This window comes from Rissa tridactyla, chromosome 4 (assembly GCF_028500815.1).
Source record: "Rissa tridactyla isolate bRisTri1 chromosome 4, bRisTri1.patW.cur.20221130, whole genome shotgun sequence".
In the NCBI taxonomy this organism is placed as follows: domain Eukaryota; kingdom Metazoa; phylum Chordata; class Aves; order Charadriiformes; family Laridae; genus Rissa; species Rissa tridactyla.
In genome coordinates this window covers 60,038,902-60,051,105 of record NC_071469.1, presented here as the reverse complement: position 1 = coordinate 60,051,105, position 12,204 = coordinate 60,038,902, and the positions used below count along the sequence as shown (strand labels likewise).

Genomic DNA, 12,204 nt, shown 5'->3' with positions numbered 1-12,204 from the left:
GTCTCCATCTTTTTTGCAGCCACCCTGGAACATGGTGACAAGGTCTCCTGTAAGCCGCCTTCTCTCAAGGCTGAACAAACCCACTTCTCTCAGCCTTTCCTCATATGGCAGGCTTCCCCAGCCTTGGATCATCTTTGTGGCCCTTCTCTGGACCTTCTCCTGCCTGTCCACATCTTTTTTATATAGTGGGAACAAAAACTGAACACAGTATTCCAGGTGTGGCCTGACAAGTGCTGAGTAGAGTAGGGTAATGACTTCTTTATCTCTGCTGGTGATGCCCTTGTTGATGCAACCCAGCATCCATTTGGCTTTCTTTGCCACAGCAGCACACTCTTCACTCACTTGTCGCCTGCCAGGACTTCCAGGTCCCTTTCCACAGAGCTGCTCCCCATCCAGACAGATGCCAGCCTGTGCTGCACTTCTGGATTATGCTTTCCCAGGTGCAACTTGTCCTTGTTGAACTTCTTGCTAGCCCACTCTTCCAGCCTATCCAGGTCTTCCTGCAGGGAGGGTGGCTCTCCTCTCCAAAATGTCCACTTCCCCACTCAGTTTGGTATCATCAAACTTCATCAGGGTACAGGTGATCCTATGATCCAGATCACTTACAAAGTTGTCAAACAGCATTGGGCCCAATATTGATCCCTGGGGGACTTCTGTGACCGGTTGCCAGTTTGAGAAGGAGCTATTTACCACCGCTCTCTGGGTGCGGCCTGCCAGGCAGTTCCCCACCCACCGCACAGGCCACTTGTCTAGACCGCAATGCATCAGTTTCTCTAGGAGGAACCTTATGGAAAGCCTTAGAGAAACTGGGGTAGACAGTGTCCACCCTCGCCCCACATCAACCAAGCAGGTTACTTTGTTGTATTTTTTTTGGCACTCCTTGAGAATGCCTGATCCAGCGCATCCTTTCCAAAAGCCAGATTCCCTAATTTGAAAAAAATACAGTTTGACACACATACAGATGACAGAGTCAGTATGGGAAACCACAGATTTAGACTACTAGCAGTCTTTGGTACTCTACCTAGGAACATTCTCAGCTCTTCATCCACTTCATCCTCTATATGCTGCAATTCTTGGTCTGTAAAATAATCAGCGCAGACTACCATAAAGCTTCATTGAACAACCTGCCGTCAACCAGCTTCACAAGCCACCAAGGAACATCTAGACTCAAAGTCCTCTGAAGAGGGTGAAACCTTCCACAAGGTCCATTTTCCACTCTCCACAAGATTTTGAAAGCTCCTGTCTAAAATCAGAACTGTATCAGAGCCAGGCTTCCTAAACAGCATGGCTAACTCCACGACGCAGGGTCTTTGTGCAAGATGAGGGCACACACACAAGGGGTATGTGGGAGCAGAATAGCCATCATGTTAAATTACAGCTCATTATTATTGTTACTGATAATAAAGCCTGTGACAAGAGAGTAGAAGCCATGCTGACCCCCTTTATAATGGATACAAAAGCAAAAGAAGTGATCAATTTGTCCCCTAGCTACCTCCTGGAAGGGTGTCACTTGGTCGGAAAGGAAGTATTGGGCAGGCCAGCAGGCAGCAAAAGGGAGGAGACAAGTCGGAGTCACACAGAGGAGATGCCCTTGGCAGATGAGCCGAGAGCCAGGAGCTGCTCGTGGAGGGGAGAGAGCCTCCAGCTGTAATTGCCCACATCCAGCTCCTCAGCAGCTCCAACAGGAGAACCCCGTGATCCTGAATGGTGAGTGGTCAGGTCACAAAAGCACCACTTACTATTTCAGTTATTTTTTGCAGCCAGCCCCCTCACTTCTAAGCCCAGCTTTATGAGTAACATAATAGTCTCAACAACCCACACAGCCTCTGCACTCATGAACAAGTTGCACGAAACTTGCTTCCAGCCAAATCAGATGAAGAATGATAGGGACTAAGTGAAGGCAGCTTGATGTTGGAGGGGAACTAATCCTGCAGTTGTATTTTCTGAAGTAATACTGAGATGCTTTTGTTCCTTCTAACATCTATGGTTAAAAACCTATTTTCACATGTTTGGGGCTGGCCCCTTCTGAGAAGGCCAGGGGCTTCCCACAACTCCACTCACTGCACTACTGCACCTGGGTGCTAAGAATGAAAAAATTAGGTCTCAAACTTGCTTTGAAAGACTCCATTTTCCTCATGTTCACAAAAGCTGGATGTGAACAAGTCAGCAGGAAGCAGAACAATGGAGACAAGACAAACACTTCCAAGGCACAGAGTGCTGCAGAACCTAAAGGGAACAGCTTAGCTGGGGACAGAGCCACGACTGCTCTCGAGATATCTGTCCCATCCCTCTCCCGAAAGTTCCTATTTCTGCTTCCTGCAAGAACAGTTCGGCTGCTTGATTAAGCAGCTGTTTAATCACTTAATAAGGCAGGCCATGAACTAAGACAACATAAACAAGCGCCTACTGCAGGTTAAGATGCAGGGGTTCATGAAATTCCTAGTACCATACCCCACAAAACATGAGAACCTGGTAAATAAACAGAGGTTTAGGTGAAGAGCCCTTTCTCTGCCGGAGCTCAGAAGCTACCTATAGACAAACTCATACGGATTGCCCTACTGTGGGCAGGCCAGCCATTGGGAGACACTAACACTTAATACATACATTCTTGCCCATGTTTACTTCCTATAGGTCTGAAGCTAAAGAGATGCAAAGAAATGTTTTTGACCCCTCTAAGAAGTCCATGCAGAAAGACAGCAAGCTTACACAGCCACATCTTGGACAATATAATCTTTACAGTAACCTCTAACCAAAGTATTAGCGTTATGTTGACAGATTTTAAGGTATTCAGAAATACATAAAATTAAGTCAATTTAGAAAAAGGCAAGTTACATATCCACAGAGCACATGCTGAAACATGGATTACATACATACCAGCCCTCAGCCTCCAAGGCTGATCCTAAGAGACTGAGCAGAAAAGCCTACAATAAACCAATGTCACTAACTAGATCCTGGAGTATCAGTGGTAGGTGTTCACAGCTTTTAGCCAAGATTTAGAAGCCCAGTCCTTGCTGAGAAGTTATTAGGTGTTACTACTGAGGTTTGCAGTGCTAGAAAATTCACTACTCCACTATCATAAGATCAATTTGCATGAGAAGCATACGATCAGGACAGTAACTTAACATAGAGTGCACAAATATGAGTACAGGAAAAATAAGTAGCGGGAGTGGTTCCTAATTAGAGCAAATAATGCCACAGCAAACACATTATGGTGAGGGAAGCTTTGGCCTATGTCCTTGAGAAAGCCTAGCTGTTCTGCCTCCTGCACTAGCACCTCTGTAAAGGTCACGCTCAGCAGCATATGAACTCATCACAGCAAGCTGTTGTGATCATGACCTCCTCAAGCATTCCTCAGTGGAGGACATAGACCACAAAAGTTCCTCCCTGCCTGTGCACAGCTCCCATCACATCCCTATAAACATGCACATGTTGGTTCATTTGCCAACTAACCTTGCTCTAAGAAGAAAAGAAAAAATTTTTAAAAAATTAAGTTACGCTCCAGTTTCCCAAGCCTTCTTATTTTTCCCCTCACAGCTACAGTAAGAGACAAAAGGTCAGGAAAAAAGTCCTCTGAAATGCTCCGAATCCACCACTCTCACCAAGACCAGCAAGACTGGAGCTCACTCAGCCCGTCCCAGGGCTGGGTCCAAGCAGCACGATGTAGCTGCAGCCTGCTAGTTCTTGTCATACTGGTCCTACAACTCACACAGCGCCTATCAGGCTGGCTAAGGCTGCTCCCAAACATCTTTCAGATCAAGGCTCACTGCCAGGGTAACTCTTAACACGGCTATCATCACTCCATTACATCCACGTCATCTTGTCTCTAAACTTCTCTCAGGAAAAGAGCTTCTTCCTAGCGCCAGCACTAGGTTCAATCCCCCGCCGCAGCAACAGTAGTGGCAGCCAGCATTTTCAAACTGGGTCATCTTGACACATTCAGAGAAGGCCTGTTTCACACTGCAGTAAAAAGGAGGAACAAACAGGTGGCAGGAGAGAACAAGGCACACGAAGAAACTGCTGACTGTCATAGTCCCTGTTGTATTGTCCCCCCACCCCCCCACCCCAAAAATTCCTCCAGGATAACACAGCTACCTTAGATAAGACATCCTTTTCCCGAATACTCTCCAAAACATTCTCTCCTTTAGTTTGGGTTTGTGTGTTAGTTGTTTTTGTTTTGTTGTTTTTTTTTTTTTTTTTTTTTTTTTTAAATAAAACACAACCAAAAAAACCCCCAAACAACCCACAAAAAAAACCCCACAAAACACACAATCCACTGTACCTTGGGCGAAATCCATCCTAAGTACACACCCTAGTCCTTTCAAACTAAATTGCTTTCCTGGCTCCAATACAAACCACTGCTGTGAAAGGGTTAAATCTTCATCTTAATTTAAATATGCATTCAGGATCCAGAAATATCAACCTGCAGCAATAATGATGAAAGAGCTGCTCTGAGATTTCCACACAGCATTGCAACAGCAACTAGCACAGCAGATGACAAAGGGGAAACTAGCTAAGTTTGAGGCAACTCAGCCATTTCTGGGATACACCCACAGCCTTTGAAGCCTGGTATCTTCTTTTTGCTGTTCACAATATTGCTACTATAAGCATGGAAAGTTGCCTCAGCTAAAATGAAAAACTGCATCCCTTCACCTTTATCTTTTGAGCATTTTCTGAAGTGCAGCAACTGCAGCTGCTGGGAGAAGTGGCCATGACTGTATTATTTCTACAGCTAAATTCAAGTAGAATCTTAAATTAAACACCAGTTCTCTCATTTCTGAATTCATGGAGTTGTACTCTTCAGCTACTGTATTTGCATCCAAGCTTCACAGCTGCCAGGTTCACTGCATAATATGAAATTTGGATTAGGGATAAACATAAACCCAATTCGGCTTTTCCATTAATCCTTTTTGCTGTCACTGGGACAGCCAGCAAGCTGATGTTTCAGCATACAAACAGCAAGATCATAAGTTTGGGGTTTTTGCTATCTTCACTTTGAGTGACAAAATGTAAGCACCTAGCTTCAGGCGAGAATTATAACCCCTGAAGTCCACCCCTCAGAGACCTGGAAGTCTTGGCTCTACCTGGCAGCTGTTTTTTAAGGCTAACACTTTTCCCACTACTAAAAAAAAAAAAAAAAAACCTCAACAAAAAAACCTCACACACAAACAAGCAGAAAAATCCCAAACAAAAAAAGCACAATACACACATACGCTCCATCTTTCAAAACCTCCCACAGCACTTTGCCAGCCACAAAAAAATCCAAAAAAAACCCAAAACAAACTATAAGCTCAGCTAAGAGTTCAACAATACTTTTCTCTCTGGTGGCAAAGCCTAAGCAGCTCCCGCTCTCCCATCCCTGGCCAAGGTGGCTGCACTCTCACTGCGCACCAACACAACCTTTTGTGGGGTTGTGTTATAAACCAGGTCACAGAAACAACAGGGGTTGAAGGGAACAGGAAACCAAAAATAAACCCCCGATTCCAACTGTTTCAAGGATCCTGTTTACAGCATGATGGAGAGGAGGGACTTAAAAAGCAGCTTTGCTGACGCTTAAATACTCACCAGACTACATCCTCTCCCTCACCGCTGCTGCCCAGGGCAGGGGTGCCTGTGCACCAGGGAGGGGGTGGCTCTTGGGTACCTCTGAAGCATGAGTCCCTTCCATTTTAAATGCACCCTCCTAAATAGGGGCTTCATTATCTGTAACAGAAGATTTTAAGATCACCACTTTCCCCAATTTACTCTCTCCCATTTGTGGTTTTCCACTCATACCCTACACCCCAAGGAAAATGAGAACTGATGATGATACTTGATGGAGTCTTATGTCCACAGAATTCACAGGTCAAAATAAGTGAGCCTAGGTGGAAAGGATATGTTCAAGCGCAAGCCCTTCTTAAAACAGCTATAGCTCAGCTACACACTGAAAACAGAGACTTGCCACACAAAGCATGATCAGACACACTCAGTAACCTGAGAAGACAAATGTTTTCCTGTCCTCTACTCTGGCACTCGTTTTAAGTCTGAACATTCAGATAAAGGTGATTTCCAAGCTTGTTTAACATCCCTTTTAAAAGAGAAACTGAAGAATAATCATAGCCGGTTCTGTGTAAAGATTACCCCTTGAACTACAGCTTTAGACAGACCACTGGCCACTTAAACCTGTAACCTGTCCTCAGAAATTTTGGGATTCACCGCACCTTCTACCAGCTACCAAAACTCACTGTCACGCAAAGGTGGCTGTTGACACACTAATGATCAGGACACGCTTACAGGCTTGGTTGGGACATAGGCTTTTGAGGTCCTGAATGCCAACTCATAGCTTCTTAGGGTGGAGGACCGCTGCTCCACACTCGCAAACCGTTACCCAGCCTGTGGCACAGTTAACTCAACCTTGCCCATCCAGACACCACAGGGTTAACATCCTTAGTAACTATAGCAACCAGCACTTCTTCCTCCATCAGAGCCTCAGCTGGCACATTGCTGCCTTACCAGCATCAGGTTTTGCAGCACATTTAGGCAGCCCTCCCTTTCCCCCCAGCCACAGGGTTTGGCCAAGCACATCATGAGGATGTTGGAGCACTCACTGCTTCGCCTCATTTTGGCATTCCTCTGTCCCCATGTCCCCTGGGCACTTCTACTCCCCTCCACAGGGGGAAGGAGGCTGTCTAAATTCTCTCCAAGTGCACCAAGGCAGGCATAATGTAAAGCTGGGAGCCAGCTGCAGCCTCGCAGGAAGAGATGCCAATGGGGTAAGGGAAGGAGGGACAGGGGAGCATCCGAAGTTGGCACACCGATCAACCGTTGGTTCAAACGGAAGCAGCATTGCAAGGACAGGGGACTCAGCTGCCATCCACGACCCACCGTCCCATGGGTATTAGGGAGAGCACCTGCCTCTTCAGTGAGACCCCATAAATCCACTGGAGACACCCACCAAGACATCAGTAAGAAACCAAAACTCCCATCTAGCGGTACACATATTCTGTCAGGAAGAGAGCAGAAAAATGACTTTCAAAACAGAGCTTATCCCTAGCAAAACAATACATCTTTCTCCTCTTGTAGTTCACCTTTGAACTGCAGATGCATAACAGCAATCATCCCATCCTATCCTCCCGCCTGGTTTCCATCCCTCGCCCCTGGGCAGCTGCAGCATGCCAGCACTTGCTCATTTCTAAACCAACCCAATGTCATTTTTATGGTTCCACCCATTGGCGTACTTGGCACAGGGAGAGACACTGCTGTTTTATTAATAGCTTCATGCTGGCCCAGCTCTATCCTGTGCAGGATTTCCACAGCATCGTTACAATGCATTTTTCACTATCTCCCCCCCCTCCTTCCCCACACGCCACTCAAAGAGAGCAGATGCCTGTCTTCCACCTAGCTGTTCCTGCTCCTCAATGTCACCTTGCTCAAGGCCTCGCTCCTCCTCACTCCCTGTCTCCTTCCCCGCCCTCCAGGACAGCATCCCAGCACAGCCAGATCAGTTGCCCTCTGTGGTACCAAGTCCTCACAGAGCCTCTCAGAGTCTCATTTTGAGAGCAAGCTCTTTGTAAGAGGTGCGACACCAGCCACAGCACATGGGGTATTTGGAACTGAGCTGGAAGGGGAGCACAGTTATTTTAAGTCCAAACGTTCAGTTACTGCACAATGACAGTTCTTTCTTTCTTCTTCAAAAGAGAAAGGACAAACTTCCAGCTTTGGGCTAACTTTGTGAACTACTAATGGCGGCAACTGCTATGCAAGTGACGCCTCAAAGGCAGAAGTTTGGCAGTAGATATGGAACATACTGGCAGCATTCCACTTTGGTATTAATACAGGCAAGGCAGTAAGTGATTTGTACCCAGGATTAATAGTTAACAAGGCACAGGATAAAAAAAGTGATCATGTGCCAACACATACTTTTCTTCGTTTTAATCTCCTCTACCATATCCATCATTTCATGACATCCAGGCAAAAGGTTTCTCCAACGTGATTAAAACATTACTCCAGTATACAGGGTGCATGGGACCCAAACAAGCTTTAACTAATTGTATGAGCCTGGAGGATCAGGTATGCAGATACCCACCAGGTTTTGGCTGACACACTGGTCTTTCCAGGATTTATTTCAGCAGTTTAGAGAGGACCCTCCCACAACCTCCACCAGTTTGACCAGCCCTCTGCCAAAGCCATCAGCATGCATTGCTTTGAACATTGTCACAGATCTGCTCAGAGCGTTCTGTAGCACAGATTCACCGTTAATGGAGCTGGCTTCCAGTAGTTTCACTGATTGCACAGAACTGTCCTGCTCACGAGAGCCACCAGTTCACTCAGTGAAGCACAGGTTAGCGCTCTGCTCAATCTTCTGTCTTCACTTTGAGCCCCACCTACAGGAAGAAGAGTCCTGTGACTTTTAAAGAGTTCACAACAGGCACAGGATGGATTAAAGGCTTTGGAGTATAAATGAAACTAACTAGACACAGGTACCAACACAGTACTGAGTGGAAGGATTTGTTTGCTCACACTTCAACCTGAACAGCAATATTAAGAATGGATGTGCTAGCTAGTATTCATAGTACTTACAGCCCAAGGGGCTACACCAACCTCCTGGAGACCACAGTTCTTCCACTTGCCATTTCACACTGCCAATGATTCCCCCCACCAAGGATAACACGCACGTCACAAAAATCCATGGTTTAAAAAGGCATCAAGAAATAGAGAATCCATCACGTCCCTGGATAACTTCCAATAGTCAATCACAAAAAAAAAAAAAACAAAACTACTCGGGCATTACATTTCACTCCATGTGGACTTATTTTGAAGCCATTTATTTGTATTATGCATGTCTCTTACTGCCTCAAAATTTCCCTTTGAGAAAATAATTGACAATAGTCCCCTTTCAGTCGCTTTTCAGTAAGCTAAACAGATGGAGTTTGCTTCATCTTCAGTTTCCAAAACGTTTCAGTAGCTCCCATCTCCATCCTTTTCTCAGTTTTTCAACACTAAAGCCACTATTTTGAGGTTCATTTTCCTGAATGATGCTGGGTGCAGAGGCAGCGAACTGTTCCAGAGATACCTCACTCTCTTTACACCCGCATCATTCACTGGGTCAAGCAGGACACCAGGAAGCTTTGTCAAATTACCTGCCCACTATGTCCCCAAAATTGCTCTCCAAGCCACTTCTTTCCAAGCATCCGCCCTTGATGTAGAAGGTAAGGCCAGAGCTTCCAGTACTGAGAGTCATAACTCTCCATTTGGGTCATTAAGAGCCCATTGCACTGGCATCAGTTCAAGTTACGAAAAGATCCAAAGCACTCTACAAGACTATCAGTAGCATTCATTTTATTTACCATCGTGTCAGGCTATGGCTCATCCTCAGTTTCTCTCCACAGCAATTCTGTATCAATTCCCATATCACTGATGGAAGTGTTGATCATCATCAGTCCTCTTACACATCCCCACAGACCCCATTTAATTAGGATTCACTATCAACAATGCCAAGACTTGTCAGTGAACTTGAGAATAGCTGAAGAGACCTCCTGTCCCCTGATGTTCTTTCTTCATAAACCATAAAACAGATTAGAGAACTCTGCCTGTAATACATTTAGTAAGTGCTCTACAGCCATTGCAGAACACCAGCGTTTTGGAGGAGGTTCCCATCTTTTGAAAGGAAGGGGGACTGAATCAGACTCCCCTACAGTGGCAAATCAATTCCTAACAGCTGGCTGAATACATTAGAGCTATAAAGTTATTTCTACCGATCAATCCATTTCTAGTCTCAAAAAGAACAAAAGGAGCTACTTTCAGCAGGATTTGTTTTTCACAGTTCATTTTTAAGTAATGCCAGGAATAGACAGGAATAACTGATACCTTTCAGTAGTGTCAGCTCAAATTGACGCAAGAGAAAGCAATGACCAACCAGCTCACTCTTACCCTGTTCTCTCATTCCCTGCACAGCTGATGGAGTTTTCCTGCCACCCAAAGGTCCCCTCAGCCATGTCTCCCAATGCTGCTTTATTTTTTTTTACTACTACTAGATGCCAAATTTTACAACTCCATCCCTCTGTATCAATTAGGCGCCTGGGAGATATTTTGTGTGTCACATATGGCACAAGAGCATCATACTTCTCTCCCCAAAAACCATATGAAATATTTATTAGCTTTTTTCTGTATCTTTTTTGGAAGGTAAAAATCACTGAAGAGTCTACACTCTTACTAAAATTTTGAGTCTTTTGAGACATTTCTTTTTCCCCTCTTATATTCATATTGTCATCCCCAACTTTATTGTACCAGCAACGATCAACTGCCACCTGGTTTTTATTTATCAGTACTACATTTTTAATTATCTTAGGTTTGTGACATCTTCTTAGTAGATATTATATCCCTTTTATGCTCTATAATACCCTTGCATATATTTGTGCCAATTGCCACAGAATATTCAGTCACAGATTATTTTACTCAATTCCACATATCTTCAACTCCTTTTCCTCCTCCATTTTCTCCTTCCTTCCCAAGAAGCCCGTTTCCTATCAGACAGGAGTTAAATGTTCCAAAGCTGAGATGAGATTCAAAAGATTCAGACTTGAGAGGCAGCTACAGGAATCCTGTGTCACAGACAACCCATGAACAGTCATTCCTTATGGTGGAGGCAACAGTTTCTTGCTCTTATACCCTTTTAGAGGTTTCTAGCTGTAGATAATTGTCAAATATATCCCTCTCCTCATCAGTCTTTAGTTCAGCATCCAATAGGCAGCAGGGAGCAGATGAGACAGCACTGGTAAGAGAGAAGGCAGATGTGATCCTTGTAAGGCCCTTTTTATCTGCAGTTCACAGTACCATCATCCTTCTGTAATTTAAGGGGCAACTTGCTCAGTGGAAAAATTGCCCCAGGGCAGAGCCCAGCCCTTTCATGACAGAGCCAGTTTGTGCACAACCTCTGCTGCCTTAATTTGCAAATGCCACTACGTCCTCACAAGTGCATGAGAGCATCTTAGCCCTTAGGTCTAGGGGAAAACCAGGTATCAACTTAATAGTGCCACCACAGACAACTGCAGAAGAACAGGAATGCAAGATTCTTATTCTCAGTCCCAGAATCAGAAAGGAGAAAAAAAAACAACGTACAAGCACAAAGTCAAAAATAGCTCCTTTCAGCTCCCTCCCCCAAAAGCACTTAGGTTTAGTTACTGCATTCAAACAGCAGCCCTTTAATCAAGGAGTCCTACTTATTCATGAGGAGAACTGTAGCTAGACAAACCTTTCAAACACTAGTTCTGCCATCTGGCAGCAGCACTGAGACTTGTTCCCAGACACACACAGAGCACTGGTAATTGCCCTCACGTGGAATTCCAAGGCACTGCAATTGTTCTGGCATTTAAACCTCCACAGGCTCCAGATGTGGATTTTATTTGTGTCTTTGTGGGAAAAAGGTACTACTAATTACCATATATTCCCCCCTCAAATACTTTTCAATTTGCTCTCCCCAATTATTTCTGTCGCCTTCTACAGCGCCAGCAGCAAAAAAGCAGATCCTGTAGGCCCACGGATAAGCATCTTAAAGAATTCATACTAAGAAAGAAAGTGTGTCACATTCCTCCTGCTTTCCCTGCCTCCGTGGATTTGACACTCTGATCAGCTGCCCAGTGGGCAACAAAACTCTTCTAGGGGATTGCTTTGTAGGCTTTTCTTTTTTCAAATTAATTTCAAATCATAATGGAAAGGTCACAGACATAACCTCTCTACTGAAAGTGGCAACTTTGCATTCTCGAAGCGATACATGTAAGGGAAGGGGGGAATAAAAGTATTTGAAGAGACTTACATTTTGCTTCAGACAGATTCTGGTTAGGTGACCATACCAGCATGCCGAGATTCTCTCTCTCCTGACTTCGCCTTGCGAGTTTGGCTTAAGAGAAAACAGATACAAACCAAGTTACAGAGAAAGTAATTTCAGATGCAAAATGGATATAAAAGTGACTTATCACACATCTGCAGCTTTTAATCAAGATATAAAACCCATCCGCAGAGTTAAAACCCCATCTTCCCACTCAGACCTGAGGCTCTTCCTTGTTTCTTCAATGCATCACCCTCTATGTAACATGACAGATACCGCACACTCACTCTTTCATGCAGTACACTAAGAAGCATACATTAGATCTAAATTAAAAGTTAATTAATGTTTCTCTTCCAGCATACTTGATTATTTTTCTTCCAGCCATCGTTAAATGAAAGAAGGAG

At 44.6% G+C, this 12,204-nt stretch overlaps 1 protein-coding gene across 1 annotated transcript in view; it reads right to left on the bottom strand.

The window, feature by feature from the left end:
• RCOR1 (REST corepressor 1) overlaps nt 1-12,204 on the bottom strand; it is an 88,142-nt gene that overhangs the window by 32,817 nt on the left and 43,121 nt on the right. The window contains exon 3 of the mRNA XM_054198906.1: nt 11,789-11,872. Coding sequence (XP_054054881.1) covers nt 11,789-11,872 — 84 coding nt within the window. The remainder of the gene's footprint in view (nt 1-11,788; nt 11,873-12,204) is intronic.